The 22,438-nt window shown below is 42.9% G+C and overlaps 1 protein-coding gene across 1 annotated transcript; it reads left to right on the forward strand.

Annotated features, from left to right (window-relative positions):
• Positions 1 to 483: 483 nt before the first annotated feature.
• LOC145405560 (protein FAM200A-like) lies at positions 484 to 1,090 on the forward strand. Its single transcript, XM_080276894.1, has 2 exons — positions 484 to 615; positions 830 to 1,090. Exons 1-2 carry the CDS (start codon positions 484 to 486, stop codon positions 1,088 to 1,090), a joined length of 393 nt encoding a protein of 130 aa, XP_080133020.1.
• Positions 1,091 to 22,438: the final 21,348 nt, after the last annotated feature.

The following is a 22,438-nucleotide window of genomic DNA, read 5'->3' on the forward strand; positions in this document are numbered from 1 at the left end:
TGTGTGTGTGTGTGTGTGCGTGTGTGTGTTTAGATGGCATCAATCAGGAAAAGGACATAACAGGCAGAGTTCCTCAATTATGACTTCACAGAAATAGTGGAGTAAGGACAAACGAGGCCACAATGTGTCGTCTGTTGGAAAGTGCAGACTGCAGAGACACTCAAAAAGAATCAGCTGAAGAAACACATAGACAATTTGCACTAATATCTGTCTTCCAAACCTCGGGAATACTTTGAGAATTTGGAAGGAGCAGTCAAAAGGCAGAGATTGGAAAGTAACAAGACAGCAACATATGATCAACGTTCAGCATCGAATGCTAGCTTTGAAGTGGCCTGGTTGATAGTCCGAAACAATAACCTGCATACTCTTAGCGAAGAATTAGTCACACCTGCAGCAGTGAAAATGGTAGAAATCATGTGTGGGCAGAAAGAGGCCATGTAACTGGATTCAGTGCCTTTGTCTGCATGAGTTGTGAGAGAACAAATGATTTCTTCAATAGAAGAGAGCAAAGATTTTGCTGTTCGGCTTAATGAGACTACAGATGTCAGCAGCAATTCGCAGCTGATGGTGTATGCTCGATACTGGGGTTCTGATGCAAATGAAGAAGGAATGTTGGTATGTTCTCCTCTTGAGTTGAGATCTCGTGGAATTAATACTTCAGCAAGGTTGATGCATACTTCAAAATACCAAATGTTCTAAGTGGGTAAACTGTATTGGTGTGTCTGGTGATGGAGCTCCAGCCATGTTGGGTCATGTCAGCGGCTTTGTGGCTTTGGGCAAAGGGCAGTATCCCAAAACTGATATTTCCCATTGTATGATACATCACCAGGCACCGGTTGTGAAGCAGCTGGAACCTGAACTGGAAGCTGTCATGAATGATGTGATTAAGACAGTCACTGCTGTCAAAGGGAATGCATTAAACACGCGGCTGTTTCGTGGTGAATGTGAGGATGGCGAGGCTGAATGTTCAGTCCTTTTTCACAAAGAAGTGGGGTGGTTTTCACGTGGTAATCTTGCAAATAAAGTGTGGGCTTTCAGAACCGACCTAGAAATGTTTCTGGTGGATCCGAAACACGCCCTTGCAGATTAGTTCAGAAACTCCACTTGGTTAACATATCTCGCATATTTAGCTGACCTTTTTGGGCATGTGAATGAACTGAACAAGGAATTGCAAGGAAAAAACAAGAATGTCAATTTAGCAAGAGAAAAATTATCAGCATTTGGATCAAAGCTACTGTACTGGGATCAGAAAGTTAATAAAAGTGAGATGCCTGCCTTTCCAAAGCTAACAAAGTTTTTGGAAGATTGTGAAAAAGCTAACAAAGTTTTCAGAAGATTGTGAAAATCTCAGTCTTGGTGACATCAAGGAGTCAGTTACAAGGCACCTGGCCAAACTCAAACAGTGGTTCTTTAATTACTTTCCAGAGCTTGATGCACACACTTCAGCTGGGCTGTGAATCACTTTAACTGTGAACTTGCTGATATGCCTGAAGAGCCTGAAGGATTGGCAGAAGCGCGTCTTGAACTTCGCTCGAACAGTGAAGCACGCATGGACTTTCAGAACAAGGGAGATCTCTCATCTTTTTGGATGTTCAAAGCTGCAAATACCTGCAAAATTGCACATGTGGAAGCGACAAAAATGCTGCTCTCTTTTGCAACAATCTTCTTTTGTGAGGAGGGAATTTCTACCCTTGTGAACTTTTAAAAAGTAGAGAAATCGGTTGGACCCTGAAAACAGCATCCATGTTGTTCTGACATCAAAAATCCCTGATTTTGATGTACCAAAAATGAAACAGCATAATTTTTCCAAAACCCGAAATGAAGAGGTTATGAATTAAATTCTTCGGTTTTTCAGTCTTTTTTACTAATATTTGTTTGTGTGCTATGCTTGTGGCAGAATGTGGGTTTGTTATATATTTATCTAGAATAATGAATCCAGTAATCATTTGTTTTAATCTGATTTTTTTGTATACGATATGCAACAATCTTAAGAGCAAATTGGCTTGTTTTTGTTTACTTTGAAGTCTGGGGGGTAATTTCATTTTACTCAAATTTTTGGGTAATACCATAAAAAAGTTCCCGGACCCTTAGTCTTGTGGGGAACGTCCATACCAGAGTGCGGTGGAACACGTGTCCTTATAGCTGATAATTAGCGATTAACTTGTTTTTAGTGTTACAAAGCCCGGGAGTCACCTCCAAAACTTTCTCTCGCATGAAGCATGGTGACCACCTATAATGCTGCCATGTGCCTGCCTTGGTGATAACAAAAAGCACCTCTCGTATTCAACCTACTCTCCCTTCAGTCCTGGGTAACTTACGGACCTCCAGTTTCTCTCATTGGTTAGGGAATGGATGCAAGTTTTAGTGACCATAATTTCAGGATGTTAGGTTAAGTATAAATGGGTCAAAATAGCTAGTGAAAATACCCATTTTTCCCCTGTACTTGTCGTACCAGCGATGTACGAGCAAGAAAACATGCTGCCTCAGCTGAAGGGTTAAGGAAAACTGCCGACAAACACATAAACAAACTAGAATGGCACACCGTAGAGCGCATACCTCCGCCAAGGCCCAACATGCAGTTCCTTTTAATTCAGTCAAGTCTAATCCAAAATGGAAAAAGACTACCCCCCTATAAAAGCATATTTAAATCAGCTAGATTCGGAAATTTATATGGATCCGCGCCAAACTGTACACATTTGTAGATACCAATAACCTAAGTATGCTTGATTTTTTCAAGATCCATGCAATATTTACTGAAAATTTTACGAAAATGACGAAAAACGACCTATCTCGCAATGTTAAAGAAAGTGAAAAAAAAAAAAAAAATCTTAGATCCGCACCTTTACACAGATCTGCACCAAAATTTAATGAAGTCTAGTCTGGGCCAAGGCCCGTTCTTCTACCATGTTTCGTGGAAATGCGTCCAGTAGTTTTTGTGTAATTTTGCTCACAAACCAACAAGCAAACAAACCAACAAGCAAACAAACAAACGGACAGGGGTGAAAACATAACCTCCTTGGCAGGGGTAATGACAATGATTGACTGGAGATATGGTGCTTATATTTTTTTCTCTATTCCTAGTTTTACAATACATCAATTAATCCGTTCCCTGAGGCCCAGCAATCCAATAAAGATGACAGCCCCTGAGCACAAACACCCGAGTTTACACTGTAACCGGGCACTTGATTAGAAGAGTAGTGATGGTATTAGCTGGATCGCTGTAATGACGTATCAGTGAGCCTTGTGGAACATCGGTCGATACTGTTATGCCAAAATCACAGCAAAATCCTCAAACCCTTCCATTAGCCAGCTGGGATAGTTGTCACGGTCTTGTATAGAGCGTTCCTTTCTTCTACCAGCTAAATAATTTAATATGAAAATTTCCATGAAAGAGGGGGTGGGTAGGCTAGTCAGGAGGCAGGATGGTTACAGTTATTCCCTGTCGGGGAGTACCCATAACTGAGCAAGGCATTAGACATGATAAGGATGACTATCATGATTATATATATATATATATATATATATATATATATATATATATATATATATATATATATATATATATATATATATATATATATATATATATATATATATATATATATATATATATATATGTGGATGTGATAGGAAGCGTTATGAGGAACACACTGAGGTGGTTTGGCCCTGTGGAGAGGATGGAGGGTGAAAGACTGACGAAGAGAGTGTATGTGAGTGAGGTGGAAGGGGGAAGAGGGAGGGGGAGGCCGAGGATGAGATGGAGGGATGGGGTGGAGAGGTATATGAGAGAGAGGGGTGTGAGTTGGGAGCAGGGCAGTGAAATGGCGGGGGACAGGGCGACGTGGAGGCGATTTGTTTGTCGCCACCCCAAACGGGATTGAGGCGTCTGGCATATATATATATATATATATATATATATATATATTGTTACGGTTTGCGCCAGCCCGGGGCTATTACAAAAAGACAACAAGTCAGCCTTAGATGATCGGCCTCCACTGCGTTGCGAAAATAACGCAGACCCCGGCACTGACACTCCGCAAACTAGAGAAAAACTGCGCAACGGAAGAATACTTACTTAAGAACGCAACACTCTGTACTGTGATAGTAAAACGGAACAGCCTACCTATAGATCTAGCCTACTATCGTCACTACCGGAAGTAATACCGCCCGAGACAGCATACAGGAACACCTCCCACTTACTTCCGGTGGTGACGACTTTCTACTTAACCCGTGTCCAAGGGGGAACGCAGTTAATGGCTCACGATAGTTCTCACTAGCCTTGAGCAAAGAGATGGGATTAACTGTGTAGGGGTTAGGGGTGTGTGTGTGTATGTACGTGTGTTGGGGAACGTTAACAAAGGCAGCGAGAAGACCACGGTGAGCCAAACTGGCCCTCCAAAGACAACACGGTTACAAAAACAAACTAAAATAACTACTTCCCTCAGTCAGCAACAAAAAGAATAAAAATAAACTTAAATGAAAACGCCAGCTCGGCAGAAAAATGACTGGGGAGAGAGAGAGAGAGTGTACAAGCACCCGATACTAAAGCTGGCTGGGAAGAGACTGCCCCTGATCAAGGCTCGTGCACGGCCAAGCGCGAACGCATGAATCAAATTAATTAATAAGAACTTATATTCGTGCCCCTCTCTCTCTACAATAAACTGGTACTTCTAATGCAAGCAAAACATTATTAAATATACTTGTAGCTCACACAAGACAATCAAAATAATCAAATGCATACTCAGCATGGTATGAAATAAAATTGCCCTCAGTGGCAGGAACGAAAGAAACAAAAGAACTTGTAACACTCGCTAATTTAAACTCCGCGAATGACGCGGATACATACTGCATAATCCCCCTAGCCCAGCTGTAACGGCTGCATCCGTGGGAACGGAAAGGCGAACAGCGTAACACGCCCTTCCCCAAGGGAAAATTTTGAGCCCTGGATCAAAATTTTCGAATCAAGACCCTGACCCCTCCCTGGATAAACAATCAGCAATTACGTTATCAGTCCCCTTAATATGCCTAACTTCTAAATTGTACTCCTGCAAAAGCAAACTCCAGCGGGTCAAACGCTGGTTCTTAAATTTAAACTTGTTCAAAAACTGCAGGGGATGATGGTCTGAATAAATCTTGATCACAGGGCCAAAAGGGGGCAGGTAGACAGCAAAGTGTTGCAGGGCCAGGATAATCGCTAATAACTCCTGCTCTATGACAGAGTAGTTCTTCTGGGCTCTATTAAACTTCTTTGAGAAGTATGATATGGGATGTTCAACCTGGCCCTCATCCGGCTGCATCAACACTGCTCCTACCCCTACTCGGCTAGCATCAACTGCCAGCACAAAAGATTTGTCAAAATCTGGTGCACGCAATATAGGGTGGTGGCACAGCAGAGACTTAACAGTAGTAAAAGCTTGCTCACACTCGGCTGTCCACTGCCACTTCTTATCCTTGCGCAATAAGTCAGTAAGAGGGGCAAGCACTGTGGAGTAATTCCCAATAAATCGTCTGTAATAGCCGATCATGCCCAAAAATCGCTGGAGGGCACGGCGACACTGGGGTGCTGCAAAGTTGGAAATGGCATCCACCTTAGCCCGAGGTGGAGCCACTTGCCCATGTCCTACAACAAATCCAAGGTACTGGACCTTAGCACATACGAACTCGCACTTGTCTAAGTTGACTACTAAGCCAGCTTCCTCCAACCGCTTAATGAGCATTTCCACATGATCAAGGTGCTCCTCCCACTTGGTGTCATACACAATGACATCATCGATGTAAACGACACAATTAGGTATGCCATCCACCACTTTATCCATAAGCCTCTGGAAAGTGGCTGGAGCATTCTTCAATCCATAAGGCATCACCTGGCACTGATATACTGCACCACTGACAACAAAGCTAGCCACTTGTTTAGCCCGTTCCGTCAGCGGGACCTGCCAGTATCCTTTTACTAAGTCAAGTTTGGTGATATAAGTGGCATTTCCCACCTTGTCCATGGAGTCATCGACCCGAGGCAAGGGATAAGCATCGGTCTTAGACAGTGAGTTAACCTTCCGGAAGTCCACACACAACCTAACCTTCCCATCTGGCTTCGGCTGTAAGGTAACTGGTGAACTCCACTCACTGAAACTCCTCTTGATCAATCCATGGTCCAACATATACTTGATCTCATTATCGAGAGCTTTCTGTCTGATAGGGTTGATGCGGTAGGGAGCTAATTTTACAGGCTTACTATCCCCAACTTCAATGTCATGAGTAGCCCAAGTTGTCAATCCCGGTGAATCTCCAAAAACTTTCGGATGTTTCCATAATCTGTTGCACAGCTCTTCTCGCTTTACTGGCTCAAGGTGTCGCAATTTCTCCACCAGAGCTGCATAACCATTGCCCTCCCATAGGTCAGCTGGTAACATCTCACCACGACTAAGCACTTCCTCCTGCTCCTCCAACTCACTACCAACCGCCAAAACTACAGGAGCGCTCTTATCCCTGGTTCCCTCAACGTCCACTCCAAAGTCACCTTCCAGGGACTGTGGCTGTAACCCTGGTCCACTACTCACATCATCGGCACCAACAGCTCCCTCCACAGCACGTTCCTTTGATGCCACGTCCTCCTTTCCCCGTCCTTCACATCCCAGGTGAGAGACATCAGCAGTCATCCCACAATGAGAATCAACTGGGCGGTAGTATGGCTTCAACATATTAATGTGGCACAACTGAGTACTCTTCCGCCTGTCTGGGGTAACAATTAGATAGTCAAGTTCCCCAACTTTCTTCTTCACAATATAAGGACCACTGAATCTAGCTGCCAGAGGTTTTCCTTGCATGGGCAGCAGTGCCAAAACTTCATCTCCTTGCTTAAACTCACGACTTCTGACCTTCTTATCATAATGAGCCTTCATTTTCGCTTGAGCCCCGATTAGATGGTCACGGGCAAGCTCTAAAGCACAATGCAGTCTCTCCCGAGTGCGGCAGACATAGTCAAGCATGGATTCCTGGTTGCCAGATTTGTTGTTACTCCAGGCCTCTCGCACCACATCCAAGGGACCACGAACTCTGTGCCCAAACACTAACTCATTGGGTGAAAACCCTAACGACTCAGTTGGTACCTCTCTCACTGCAAACATAACAAAGGGTACCGCTAGGTCCCAATCCTTTCCACTATCATAGCAGAAGGTGCGCAGCATGGTCTTTAAGGTCTGATGATGCCTCTCCAGGGCACCTTGTGACTGCGGATGGTAGGCACTGGACAAAATGTGTTTGATGCCCAACTCTGTCATTGTCTGCTTAAATAAATTAGATGTAAAATTTACTCCACGGTCTGACTGCAACTCCTTGGGCAGGCCAAAATGAGTAAAGAACAGGATAAGTTGCTTGACTACTGACTTCGCCTGCATGCTTCTGATTGGTATAGCCTCTGGGTATCGCGTTGTAACATCCATTATGGTTAACAAATACTTGTTTCCAGCAGAAGTAGGAGGTAAAGGGCCCACGATATCAATGATTACCCGGGTAAACGGAGGTTCAACTGCAGGAATGGGAGTCAAAGGGGCCACAGGAAGAACTTGATTAGGCTTGCCCACTATCTGACACGTGTGACAGCTCTTGATGTACGCAGCAACTTGTCCCGGCATACTTGGCCACCAAAAGTTATACCTTAAGCGCTGCACTGTCTTTCTGTTTCCCAAGTGACCAGCTAAAGGTCCCTCATGTGCTAACTGCATTAACGGCACCCTATACTGCACAGGCACCACCACCTGCACTAACTCACCCACTCCTCCATCCACCGTGGCGCCAGTGGGCGTCCATCGGCGATGTAAAACATTGTCTTTAATCAGGAACTCCTCCTTACCACACTCCATACTTCTTTCTTCCCCTACTCGAGCAAACAAGGGCTTTAATGTTACATCCTCCTGTTGCTTCACCCTCAATTCTGCTGATCCAACACCCGCCAGCTCTACTGACTGAGATAAGGGACTGGTCGGGACACTGGATTGCGAAGGGCGATCAATCTCAGCGTCACCTCTAGTACACTCGACAGGGGGAGGAATGTCAGACTCCACACTGACATCATCACCTCTACCCTCAACAGTGACACTCTGTTCCTCAGGCGCGTTTGACGGTGGTCCTGCATCCCCGCAGTCGACCCCAGCGTCCTGAAATTCTCCTAATTCAGTCGATGGGCTGGGTTCAGTCTCCACACAGACACACTCAACACCACCTCTAGTGTCCTGAGTGGGAAGTGGGGCGGCACCCATGCACACATTCCCACTCTCCTCACCCACCACAGCAACACTCTGCTCACTAGGTTCCTCCATTGGTGGCCCTGCCTCACCACAGTCGACCCCAAGAACCTGTGACTTCACCAGTTCTTCCTCCCGGGCTGCAACCTGTGCCATAGATCTTGTAATTGCACAGACCGGGAACATGGCTTCCACTTCTGCATCAACTTCAATACCAATTTCTGGGGCGTCAAAACACTTCTCTGCCACAACAACTGGTGAGGGAAGAGATGGAAATACTTTCTCTCCAGCCAGGTCATTCCCCAGCAGAAAATCAACCCCCTCTAGTGGCATTACATCAGCAACAGCTACTTGAGCTGCAGCCTGAACAATGGGGCAATCGAGTTCCACATGAACATAATCATAGTATTCATCTGAGTTCATGCCTCTACACAGCACATACTTCCCTGAGTTCACAGGCCCTCCAGTCACGTTTCTGCACACAGACTGTTGTGCACAGGTATCACGAGCCACAGTAACTGGATAACTGATCCCATGAATTTCCACTGTGCCGTGACATATAAAAGGTTTACACCAGTCTAGGGACGATTTCTGAGGCAGTTCATCCGGAGGTGGCGTAGCATGTTGGGTAACTTTTTCAGCCTGAGCTGGCAGCGAGCACAGCCGGCTGCACTCCAGCTTTCCACAGACTTCTCCCTCACCGTTACCACTCTCCCAACTCCTCTCGTTCACCTGACTCGAACCTATAACTAGTGCCACTGGTTTGGCATTTTGGGAGGCCTTCCACTTAGGGCAGTTAGGCTTGATGTGCCCACTCTGTTTGCAAAAGTAACAAACTAGCTTCGAACTGGATACAGGGCTCTTTCTCCCTGAATTCTTTTTCTCCTCTGAACTTCCCTTGGACTGATTCACGGGAGATTTGTCCCAGGCAGGGCCACTCACAGTCCTCTCCCTGGAATACTGAAAATTAGCATACTTGACCCCCATACTCCATAAGGCAAACACCCGGTCATCAGCCCACGTCGCTGCTTCCTTCAAGGTCTTAAATCTCTTCTCCCTAATTTTAACACCAATTTCTTTGTCAGCCATGTTGGTAAAATGTTCCATCAAAAGCAGTTCACGCACCTCGTTATACGAAGTGGCGCTCTCACTCAGCAACCACTCGTCTAACCTCTCCTCCAGATACCTAGCGTAGGCCATATAGGTGTCAGCAGGCCTTTTCCGAGCACCACGGAACAACAACCGATAAGCCTCTGGTCTAAGTTCATATGCCTTCAGGATGGCTGTTTTAAATTCATCATAATCATCTACATCCTCAGGGCTCAACCTATTATACACTTCCAAAGCTTTTCCCTTCAGCACATTAGATACCAACCCCACCCAGCGCTGCCTGGGTCACTCAAACTCCCTAGCCTTCTTTTCAAACCTGACAAACCATTCTGTCAACTTCAACTCATCAAATGCTGGCACTAATTTTAGACTCCTTGAGAACCAACTCTCCCTATCCTCTGCACGGCCTGAGGTTTGGGTATCTGAAGTTGGTCTATTAGCAGTCAGCTCCAAGCGAGTCTTCTCCAGCTCAAATCGCATTTTTTCACGCTGCAACTCCATCTCCCTCTCTTCTTTTGCATGCTGCATTTCCCTCTCTTCTTTTTCACGCTGCATCTCCCTCTCTTCTTTTGCACGCTGCATTTCCATCTCCAACTTTTTCAACTCCAACTGCAACTGAGCCTCCGGTGACAAGGCTCCAGGGTATATGGGAGTGGAATGAACAACTCCAGGGAAAGCACTAGACATACCTGGGGGAACTGCTCTAAACTGGCTCGGCGGCATCATAGATGGTAATAGTGGGGTAGCGAAACGAGGCATTTCAGCACCATAGTCAAACTCAGGGCTCACACGGGGAGTACCTTTGCTATGTGCCTCTCGTTGTTCCATATCCACAGGTGACTCAGCACGTACGCGATCTGGTGTAGACACGCGTGACTCCATGGCGACAAATCAATGGCAGTACTAAATAATGAAATACTAATGCTGACTGAGAAACTACAAAACACATCAACTTCACCTCAAAGCACAGAGAACGCCAAGGTAACGATATCCTAGCAAGAAGAAGGCACTGTTAGGATATCCTGGCAGGGTCGCCACTGTTACGGTTTGCGCCAGCCCGGGGCTATTACAAAAAGACAACAAGTCAGCCTTAGATGATCGGCCTCCACTGCGTTGCGAAAATAACGCAGACCCCGGCACTGACACTCCGCAAACTAGAGAAAAACTGCGCAACGGAAGAATACTTACTTAAGAACGCAACACTCTGTACTGTGATAGTAAAACGGAACAGCCTACCTATAGATCTAGCCTACTATCGTCACTACCGGAAGTAATACCGCCCGAGACAGCATACAGGAACACCTCCCACTTACTTCCGGTGGTGACGACTTTCTACTTAACCCGTGTCCAAGGGGGAACGCAGTTAATGGCTCACGATAGTTCTCACTAGCCTTGAGCAAAGAGATGGGATTAACTGTGTAGGGGTTAGGGGTGTGTGTGTGTATGTACGTGTGTTGGGGAACGTTAACAAAGGCAGCGAGAAGACCACGGTGAGCCAAACTGGCCCTCCAAAGACAACACAGTTACAAAAACAAACTAAAATAACTACTTCCCTCAGTCAGCAACAAAAAGAATAAAAATAAACTTAAATGAAAACGCCAGCTCGGCAGAAAAATGACTGGGGAGAGAGAGAGAGAGTGTACAAGCACCCGATACTAAAGCTGGCTGGGAAGAGACTGCCCCTGATCAAGGCTCGGGCACGGCCAAGCGCGAACGCATGAATCAAATTAATTAATAAGAACTTATATTCGTGCCCCTCTCTCTCTACAATAAACTGGTACTTCTAATGCAAGCAAAACATTATTAAATATACTTGTAGCTCACACAAGACAATCAAAATAATCAAATGCATACTCAGCATGGTATGAAATAAAATTGCCCTCAGTGGCAGGAACGAAAGAAACAAAAGAACTTGTAACACTCGCTAATTTAAACTCCGCGAATGACGCGGATACATACTGCATAATCCCCCTAGCCCAGCTGTAACGGCTGCATCCGTGGGAACGGAAAGGCGAACAGCGTAACAATATATATATATATATATATATATATATATATATATATATATATATATATATACTATTCCCAATTACACAATCGATTTGGTTTTCCACGTTCATATTAATAATTTCAGTCTTTCCACAATTTATTACCAATCCCACTTTTTCTCCTTCCTCCACCAGACAATCAAGCACCCTCTGCATCTTGTAAATACTTCCACAAATCAGTACAGTATCATCAGCATAGTCCAGATCTATCAGCTTCTTATTTTCTTTCCAGTCAATTCCTGCACCTGTTCTCCTTACAACATTTATCATAACATAATCCATAACCAAAACAAACAACAATGGCGAAAGAACTCCTCCTTGAATCACTCCTGATCTAACTTGAAATGGATCACTCAAAGAACCACCCACCATTACCTTACAAAAAGTACCTTCATGCAAGCTTTTAATAATATTTACAAACTTTTCTGGTATACCATAGAATCTCATAATTTTCAACATAGCTCCACGTGAAACACTATCAAACGCCTTTTCAAAATCCACAAAACACATACTAAGTGGCATTTTCATCTCAGTAGCTTGTTGCATTAGATGCCTTACAATAAAAATCTGATCATTACAACCTCGACCCTTTCTAAATCCCGCTTGTTCTTCTCTTAAAGTGTTATCAATTACTGGCTCTATTCTGTTCAACAAGATTTGGAAAAGACTTTTGCAACTACAGGTGTCAAAGTTATCCCCCTCCAATTGCCACACACACTTAAATCTCCCTTTTTTGGTATTTTTATAATCACTCCATTTTTCCACTCTTTTGGAATTCCACCATTATCCCAAGCCACATTAAAAAGTTTCAAAAGCGCATTCATCAACTCGTCATTATTAATATGAACGTGGAGAACCAAATCGATTGTGTAATTGGGAATAATGTGGTGAAGAATGTAGAAAACTTTAAATATCTGGGAACGATTGTATCATCTAATGGATCATTAAACAATGAAATTGAGGAGAGGATTAGACAGGCTTGGCGAGCTGTTGGAATGTTGAAATCTGTTTGGAATAATAATATGCTTTCGGTACATACTAAAGTGAAAATTTACAAGTCCATGGTTAGACCAATTTTAATTTACGGGCATGAGTCATGGTACAGTACAATTGCAACAGATCAGAAAGTATTAGGATTTGAAAATAAAATACTGAGAAGGATTCTTGGGGTAAAGTGGCAAGACAGAGTTACAAATGCAAGAGTAAGGGATATTACGAGAGTGGAACCAATTAATGAATATGTGAGACTGTCTCGCTGGAAGTGGCTGGGGCACATATACAGAAAAGAAGGTAGTTTAATACAGGATGTGCCAGAGTGGACTGCTAGAGGAAGAAGAGGTAGAGGTAGGCTGAGGGAAACCTGGTTGAGGACAATGAAAAAAGAAGCAGGAGAGGAGTGTTGGTGGGACCTGAAGGAGATGGCAAGAGACAAATATTGGTGGAGAGAGTTCATTGAGGCCATATGCATCCCGTGGGGTGCCACAGGAAATTATATATATATATATATATATATATATATATATATATATATATATATATATATATATATATATATATATATATATATATATATATATATACAGTAAACCCTAATTCGAACCCGAATAAATCGGATATCTGTTAATTGGGATCTCTTTGCCAGACAAATAGTTTTAATTCGGACAAAAATACAAATTAAGCGAGATAAGTCTGAACAAGGGTTTCAGTCGGAGTATTCCTCGCCACGGTGCTCAGTTCAGCCAGAGTCTTTCTCAGCAACAGATGTGCTCTGAGTGGTCTCCATCGTAAAACCTGACATAAATTTACATGAAAAATAGAGGGTTAGGTTCTAGGAGGCCCATATTTTTCGTTAAAAATGTATTTAAAGATAGGTTACTATAAATATGTCTGCCATAAGACACCCAAGACATTGTGTTTACATACGATGTCGCCGACTGGATATCAGGGCACTCTTACCTAACCTAACCAACTATTTTACCCCCTAATACTCCCCATTAAATTTTAACTACCAAGGATTGCCACTAAGCCTCTTAAAAGTCTTCATTACCAATCAAGAAAAACTTCTGACCTAACCAACACGTTAATGGCCGCCCTGCATCATGCATATTTCGCCAGGAACCACTTTCGGCGCACTAAAATAAATAAATAAATAAATAATTGCAGTGTGAAACTATTTTTGAAAGTCATTAGTCATCAACAATAAAGGAAAAAATATATATACTGAAGTTATCAGCATGGAGTGATTGGGTACTTCTCACTTCTCAGATGTAAACGAATGCCGTAATTGTGAATAACACACAAGTCAGCCAAGCAGTATAATTTGTATGACAGCATAATTCACAAAAACTGAACTCACATAATTATCTCACCCAACTATTTACGTCAACACGTAGTGTCTTCATATTCCATAAGAGCCGAATTTTCTCGACCAAAGACAATCAGTTGATAACAAAGGTCAGGCACAAAGCCCCCCCTTTTCTTCTTCTTCTTCACACTCGTTGCACTAAAGGCGAAAACACGAATTTTACTGCTTCCTCATTATTTTTTTTTTTTTCCATCAAAGAAACTATCCACATCGTAAACGCATCGGACTCATTTGATCTAACTGATCGTTTGCATTTAAACATCACACGTCATTTCGCCCATCAGTTTTACATTTTCCTTAGGAAGAAATGCTTTTCTTGTGTTTATAGAACTTTCATAGTGCTTAGGCCTAACTAAAGTTAGTTTGGAACCATGTGCTCAGACTACTGAGAGGAAATGAGGAGCAAGGAAATAAGGAAATAAACGTTTCTCATCACAGCGACCATCCACACAACAAAGGCAGGCAGTGGCACGTGGTATGGGACGTAGGTACATTACTGTGCTGTACTATTCAATGTTTTTGTGAAAAAGCCATGTTTTAGTGAGCTTGGGTGTGCTTTGGGGACAGGGCCAGGCATGTGCTCTGATAATTCGAATTTTTTTATATTTCGACATGCGGTTCCTCCCAATTAATCCGAATTGCAGAGGGTTTAATATATATATATATATATATATATATATATATATATATATATATATATATATATATATATATTTATATTTATATTTATATGTATATATATATGTATATATATATGTATCTATCTATCTATCTATCTATCTATCTATTTATATATATATATATATATATATATATATATATATATATATATATATATATATATATATATATATATACAGTATATATTTAATTGTTATATATGAAGTCAGCAACCATTCAATGATCGTGCATTCAATATGAGAAGGGGGCATAATTTTCTCAGGTTCGACTACTCTCCTTGCCCTTATACCATGGGTATGGGAATGAGTCGGGGTAAAAAAAGTAGGAAATGTGGGAGAGTAGAGTGACTGAGTAAAATAAATGACAGTCTGAAGCTGACGTGAGAGTCTGAGTGAGACTGACCAAAAGTGAAAGTAACAAGTGCGAGACAAAGGAATTAATTTCATTGGTAGGAGGAGGAGAAGGAGGAGGCAAAAGAAGTGAAATGGAGAAAATAAATGATGTTCTTCATGATGAGGCATCCAAGATCAGTCAAGAGCAAAACGAAGGCAAAAAGTCACCGATGAGGAGAGAGAGAAGGAGGAAGAGAATGAAGGAGAAAGGAGGGAAAGGGTGTGATGGAAGGAGGAGTCAATTTATGAACGAGAAGAGAAGGAAGTTTATCGGGTTATATATATACGCAGGGCATACAAAACTTCGTTTTTTTTCAAAGATAGTCAGTACGTAATGTCTACATCGAGACTTGTTACACTTTCTGAGGCATCGCACGGCAAACCAGAAGGTTCTCCTTCCGCCTTGAATATCCTTTAGCGATTACACAAAAACTACGCCATGAAGGATGGTGTCATGTAGATGACAGTTTACAGTAAATGAGGGATACAAAGCAGTACTAACACACACGTTTCTTAACTGTGCACATGCATCTAGCCAAAAAAATCGTCGGAACTTAAACTGCAGATGTCCATTTCCTGTGTGGTCAGATTATGAGCACGTTAGTCCTGAGGTCAGTTCTGGCCACTCCACGTCCATTCAGGTTCTTCATATTCATTGCCACTTGAGACAGATTTCGTCCATTTCCTCACTCAGGGTTCATCTAGGTCAAAACAACGATACTATCATTGTCAGTTCATTTTTATCACAGTTACTTCAGGCTACTTGTCACCCAGTTGTACACCTAGTACTGTCACATGTTTGATCATGAGTCATTTCCAAAAAAATGTTTCTTGGAACAGATCACAGTTAACTTGTATTCGGTTTAAACAAATTATTATGACGTGCATTTCAGTGATCAGTGTAAGTTCAAAGATTGTGAGAGAGAGAGAGAGAGAGAGAGGGAGAGAGAGAGAGAGAGAGAGAGAGAGAGAGAGAGAGAGAGAGACTCACTTTGGCTAAACTCAGACATTGAGTAATACGGAATCTGATACATAACTAGATAGACTGTAGATGGATAAAAATGTAAAAAGGCAACAGATAGACATGCCATGAGAGGTGGGCATTGATATAAATAGGAAATTCAGATAAGTAAAACGAGAAAATCGCTGATTTATAGACGGACAGACATGTAGAAATATACCCTGAATGAGAGAAGAGAATTTATCGATAATACGGAAACACAGTCTTTCTTTCTTTTCTTTTTATCTTTTCATCAAACGGGTTGGAGGGCTACTTGTGATTGACGCGTTCACTGTCCGGTCGCTAATTGGCTGCCGTCCTTAAAAAGCCCCTGGCATGTCATTTGTCGATGGTCAGTTGTTATCATGCCAAAGTGTGGTCCTATTTTTACTCAATGGTATTGAGATTAGTTTTACTGTGGTACGTGGGTGCACTCACCATACACACACCCACACTTTTCAGTTTCCTTCAGGTAATTGCAATCTGTATGACAGGCCAAATGTTTTCCTATACATGTAATTAAGAAAATCATTAACATATTGAATGGAAGGATTAGAATAAGCAAATGATTACCTGGTGCTTTAGTGTGTTAAGGCGCCCCATACAAATGTGGTTCATTCGAAAAATGTTTGGGTGTTATTGTATACATTGTGCTATGTGGCGTCGAGCTTCTGGTCACTGTCTCCCCTAAATGCAAGTCAGTCCCATATCGTATTTTATATTAAATCTCTGTCTGTCTGTCTGTCTGTCTCTGTATACGATTAAATATATATATATATATATATATATATATATATATATATATATATATATATATATATATATATATATTATGCGAGGAAGAAGGAACCAAAGGCCATGAGCCCGCAATAACAGTTCCCTCCAAGAGAAAAACAAAATACAAGAGAGAGCCAAATTCAAGATCTGTTCATTTCGAGATGCCTGGACACACTGCGTTTGAAAGACTGGAGATCATAGGCAGCAGGAAATACAGACAGAGGAAGACAGTTCCAGAGTTGACCTGTTGCATAAATGAAGGACTGGGAGTAACGGTTAACTCTTGCATTAGAGAGTTGGACAGAAAAGGGATGAGAGTTTGCTGCTAGACGGGTGCTACTCTCCTGTCGTAGAGGTGGAGGAATGCATGCAGACAGTTCAGAAGAGCAGTGACCATTAAAATAGCGATAGAAAAGAGATAAAGATGCAACAGTGCAGCAAAGAGACAGAGGTTGAAGGGAGCCAGTAAGAAGAGGAGAGTTAATGAGACGAAAAGCCTTTGACTCCACCCTATTGAGAAGAGCTGTATGTGGGGAGCCTCCCCACAAATGAGAGTTGTACTCCACACAGGGGCGGATAAAACCCCTGTATAGAGTCAACAATTGCGCAGGGGTAAAGAAAGAACGGAGTAGGCTTAGCACACCCAATCTCTTGGAAGCAGATTTAACAAGAAATGTAATATGATCTTTCCAAGATAAGTCCCGAGTAAATGAAACCCCTAGCATGTTCAAGGATGATGAAGGATTAAGCTGAATATTATTAAACATTAGTGGGTATACCTGTGGAAGATTTAGACGGGTTGATAGGTGTAAGAACTGAGTCTGAGATGCATTAAAAACAACAAGATTATTTTTACCCCAGTCAGAGATACGAGCCAAGTCAGACATTAGGTGTGCCATAGCCTCATCCCTTGTTTGTTGAAGTAACTGCTGAGATGGGCGTTGCGGGAACCAAATGGAAAGGTGAAGGGTGGAGTCATCAGCGTATGAGTGGATAGGGTTAGATGTACAGCTGAGAAGGTCATTGATGAATAAAAGGAAGAGAGTTGGTGATAGGACAGAGCCCTGAGGAACACCACTGTTGATAGATCTAGGAGAAGAATGATGGCCGTCTACAACATCGGCTATAGAACGACCAGAAAGGAAGCTAGCAATGAAGGCACAGATAGAAGGATACAAACCGTAAAAGGGCAGTTTGGAAATTAAAGATTTATGCCAGACTCGATCGAAAGCCTTTGAGATGTCAAGTGCAATGGCAAAACTTTCGCCAAAGTCCCGAAAGGAGGATGACCAGGAGTCTGAAAGGTAGGTGAGAAGATCGCCAGTGGAGCGTCCCTGACGGAACTTGCACTGATGATCAGAAAGAAGGTTGTGATAGGAAGGGATGCCTTAAAATTTTTCTATTGAGAACTGACTCGAAAACTTTTGAAATACAGGATGTTAAAGCAATTGGACGATAGTTGGAGGGTTGGGAGTGGTCACCCTTCTTTGGGACTGGCTGGATGAGAGCAAACTTCCAGCAAGAAGGAAAGGTACAAGTTGACAGACAAAGGTAAAAGAGTTTTTCTAGCCAGGTTGTTAGCACAGAAGCACAGTTCTTGAGAACAACAGGAGGGACTCCATCAGGCCTATATGCCTTGTTAGTACTGAGGCCAGTGATGGCAGAAAATACATCAGCTGAAGAAATTTTAATGTCAGTCATGAGGAAGTTAGAGGCGAGAAGTGATAGAGGAACAGCACTGGAATCATCTAAGGTGGAATTGGAGGAGAAAGTCTGTGCGAAGAGATCTGCTTTATCAGTAGAAGAAATAGCTACAGAACCATTAGAGTAGAAAAGAGGAGGGAAGGATGATCAGGTAAAGTTGTTAGAAAGATTTTTGGCAAGGTGCCAGAAGGAGCGGGAAGAATTCGAGTTGCAAAGTTGAGAGCATTTAGTACGGATGAAATTGTTTTTAGCAGAGAGAAGAACAGACTTAGCACGATTCCGGGCAGAAACGTAAAGATGATGTGATTCAGGGGTGGGTTGGCTCTGGTACCTTTTATAGGCCCTCTCCTTGTTGTGGACAGCATGAGAACAAGCGTGATTAAACCAAGGCTTTCTTGAGTTAGTCAAAGGATATGAGAAATGAGTGTATGCTTCCATGCCCGAGAGAATAACCTCCGTAATGCGCAAGGCACACTCAGATGGCTCCCGGCCATGGAAGCAATAATCATTCCAGGGAAAATCAAAGAAGTACTGCCTGAGGGCCTCCCAATCAGCGGCTCCAAAATGCCACAGATGACGTTTCTCTGGAGGGTCCACAGGCCGTACCGGAGTGATAGGACAGGTTAAGGTGATAAGGTTGTGATCGGAGGAGCCCAACGGAGAGAAAAGATTAACAGTGTAAGCAGAAGGATTAGTTGTAAGGAAGAGGTCAAAAAAGATGTAGGCTTGTTCACCAGGTGGATCAGTGAAAGGAGAGGAGAGCCAAAGGTGGTGGTTAACATTGAAATCTCCTAGAATGGAGATTTCAGAGAAAGGAGAAATGGATAGAATGTGTTCCATCGTAGAAGTAAGATAATCGAAGAATTTTTGATAGTCAGTAGAATTAGGGGATAAGTAAACAGCACAAATATATTTAGTCAGAGAATGACAGGAAAGCCGAAGCCAGAGTGTAGAGAATTCAGAAGAATCGAGTTCAGGAACACGAGAGCAAGATAAGTCGTTGCGTATATATACACAACAGCCACCTTTGGCTTTGAAATGAGTATAGAGAAAGTAGGAGGATACAGAAAAGGGTTTGCTGTCAGTTGCCTCAGACAGCTGAGTCTCAGTTAGAAAAAGAAGGTGAGGCTTAGAGGAGGAAAGGTGGTGCTCAACAGAGAGAAAGTTAGAGGAAAGGCCGCGAATGTTGCAGAAATGAAGAAGAAGAGAGTCAGACAGTGGTTCCAGGCACCTCGAGTCGTCACCGGGAGAGGGGCGGAAGGTGGGGGCATTTATGTTCCCCCCCCCCCGGGGACTCCGAGGCTGGGTGATGAAACGCCAAGATTCTTTTTTGAATTTTGAAAAAGGAAGTGTAGTGTGTACTGTTCATGTAGTTTGGTGTAGATAGTTAGAAAAATTTGTGTTGGAGAGCATGCTGGCCTACTCTCTGTGTGACTGAGACACTGAAAAAGTTCAGCAAAGGGGGATGGTCAGGAATTAGTCCTGAGGGCTAATGAAACGGGAGCTCCAGCACTCCCTATCATCAGCTTTCCATCCACCTCGGGAGTACTGCCCTGCTCGACTGGTGCTACAGTCTACTCCACCAAAAGGCCTGCTCACTCGTCGCCTCTCGGCTCTGGAGGGTCGGAGGAGGAGAATGAGAAGGAAGAGGGAAGAAGCACGGGCTCACTCTAACCCCCACACACCCAGGGCCTAGCACTGCATGGGTGCCCTGCACCGAGGGGGAGAGTCGGTCAGACAGGGACCCATGCCCACCATCTGCCAGCTCCTTGGCCCAGAGAGGGGACTGCTTCCTCGTCGCCTCTTGGCTCTGGAAGGTCGGAGGAGGAGGGAGGAGGCACGGGCTCATTCTTCTCTCCCTGCACGCCGACCCATCATCCTCGCCAGATCCCTGCACCAACAGGTCGGCACGGGCCGGGCATGGGTCGGCCTGGGTGCTGCCACCCTCCTGCAGGCGCCTGCAACCTGCACAGGGCTCGGGGAGGGACGGACCGCAGCATCGTATGTTTATATGTATGTATGTATGTATGTATGTATAACTCAACCCTCGTTTTCCTGGACTAAAAGGGGGGGGAGAGACCAGTCCTTGAACCCCCAAAAGTCCGGGAATCGCAAAAGTCCCTCCCCTTATATTCCCCGGACTATTACCATACTTTGTCCGAATTCTCCAGTATTGTCCGGCAATTATTCCGTATTCTAGAGCATTCTGGATTGTATGCTACCATTACCAACACAACTAACATACACAGAACATAAAATAATAACACTGGCACAATAATAATAATAACTGACACATTTTGCTAGCTGCAACCCTAACAATGCTTGGTTAGTCAGTTGTTGACAAGAATGTGGAGGGTATGATAGAAGATCAGAAAGTTGAGAAAGGAAAATGAACAAGGAATGGAACACCACAGGGTGAGCCAACCACTCATCAGCTGACCGAGATAAAAACACACAATCATCGAATGTAATCTCGATCTTGGACCGAATTGGTAATTTTAATTGGAAAATATTTTAATCTTTATCACCATATAGGTTTGCACACCTAATTATTTGAAATTCAGTCAAAATTTTGTGTTTAATTTAATTATTAATAGAAAAATCTGGATTCGGAGTGAAAATTTCTTAAAGTTAGCAGAAGTGTTTTGCCTCTAGCCTAACAACTCTTCTTGATGGACTTTTGTTTTGTATCAATATCGATTTACAATGCAGATACATTTTTTTGTACTCAGAATAAATATTTATGGAAAATAGAAGTTTGTCAAGGCGTGCTGACGCTCTGAAGGGGAAATATCTGCTAATATTGGCACATTATAGCTATGAAAAATATTTTTTTTAATTAAGTTATATTAAGTACATGCTTTTAAGCGGATTTCAGATAATTTGGTGTGTATGAGTCACTGTGGCAAAAAAATATATATATATATTTTTTCCAGTGAAAAGTGCCGATTCGGTATTTAGTTGCACCGAACCAGGTGAGCTAAGTGAGTCGGAATGGATCCCATTGACTTTGTCCGTAAGAAAATATATTTTTTTATTACTTATGAATTTTATCGTGTCCAAGCCTTCCTTAAATTTTACTGTGTTATGCAATAATTATAGTGGCATTTGAGACAGGTACAGTATGAGGCAAATGGGATATTGCCACGAGTTAGAAGGAACTGGTGGGGTGAAGCAGGTTGGTGGCCAAGATGCTTTTCATGTATGAAAATATCTTCTTGTGTGTGTTACAAATGGCCTTTATCGAATCAAAACCTTGCTATAATCATACTGTGTCGTGCAGCAGACTGCTTATACTTTTATATGAGAGAATAATGGCCGTAATTTTGTGAGAATCCCGGACTTGTACAGGCATTTGTCCGGCATTTGATAATATTGTCCAGCCTCAGCCCGTGTCCGTGAAATCTGAAAACCGGGAAAAAGGGATACGGGAAATCAAGAGTCGAGTGTATATATAAGAGCTGCGTTGTTTGTTTCTTTGTTTGTTTGATTGGCCTTCAATCACGCCCAAACCAAGGGCCAGAGAGAGACCCCCAGATCAATATATATCCTGAGTCAGGGTGACCCAAGGATGGTTTTGAGCGGGCTCAAAATTCAGTTCTGGTTCATTTGAGGTCAATGGTATAGAGTGTTCACCTTTATGGCCCGGGAAACGCCAGTACCTCTGAAACCCAATTTTTGGCATGGAGACTCACATCACCTCCAGTTCGGACATAGGCTGCGTGAGGTTGACCTCCGAGGTCATTTGAGGTCACTCGGAGGTCATTTGAGGTCACCTGTAATACATGTTAGAACGATTGGACCCAGCAACCTAACTTTTGGCATGGAGCCTTACATGACCTCCATTTCAGACATAGGGTATGTGAGGTTGACATCTGAAGTACTGTAATTTGAGGTCAACAGTTGGAGGTTATTTGTCACCGGTAATAGTAAACAAGTGCACACAAATACTGTGCATTACTCTGTGAAAGCTGAAATAGAAAGTTCCAGGACCTCTTATAATATCTTCAAAAACATAAGAGGTACATGGTCTCTCTGAAGTAGAAAGATTGAACTAGATCAAATAGGATTATAGTGTTTACCTTTTTGGCCTGGGCAAAGCCGGTATATATATATATATA

Source organism: Coenobita brevimanus, chromosome 67 (genome assembly GCF_032717465.1).
Source record: "Coenobita brevimanus isolate Jiangsu-jjx chromosome 67, ASM3271746v2, whole genome shotgun sequence".
Lineage (NCBI taxonomy): Eukaryota > Metazoa > Arthropoda > Malacostraca > Decapoda > Coenobitidae > Coenobita > Coenobita brevimanus.

What these genes read in the sequence shown, in the direction of transcription:
- LOC145405560 (XM_080276894.1), top strand. Translation starts at nt 484, where the DNA reads ATGATTTCTTCAATAGAAGAGAGCAAAGATTTTGCTGTTCGGCTTAAT. An exon ending in CAAATGAAGAAGGAATGTTG is followed by an intron (nt 616 to 829) that starts GTATGTTCTCCT and finishes ATACATCACCAG; the next exon opens with GCACCGGTTGTGAAGCAGCT.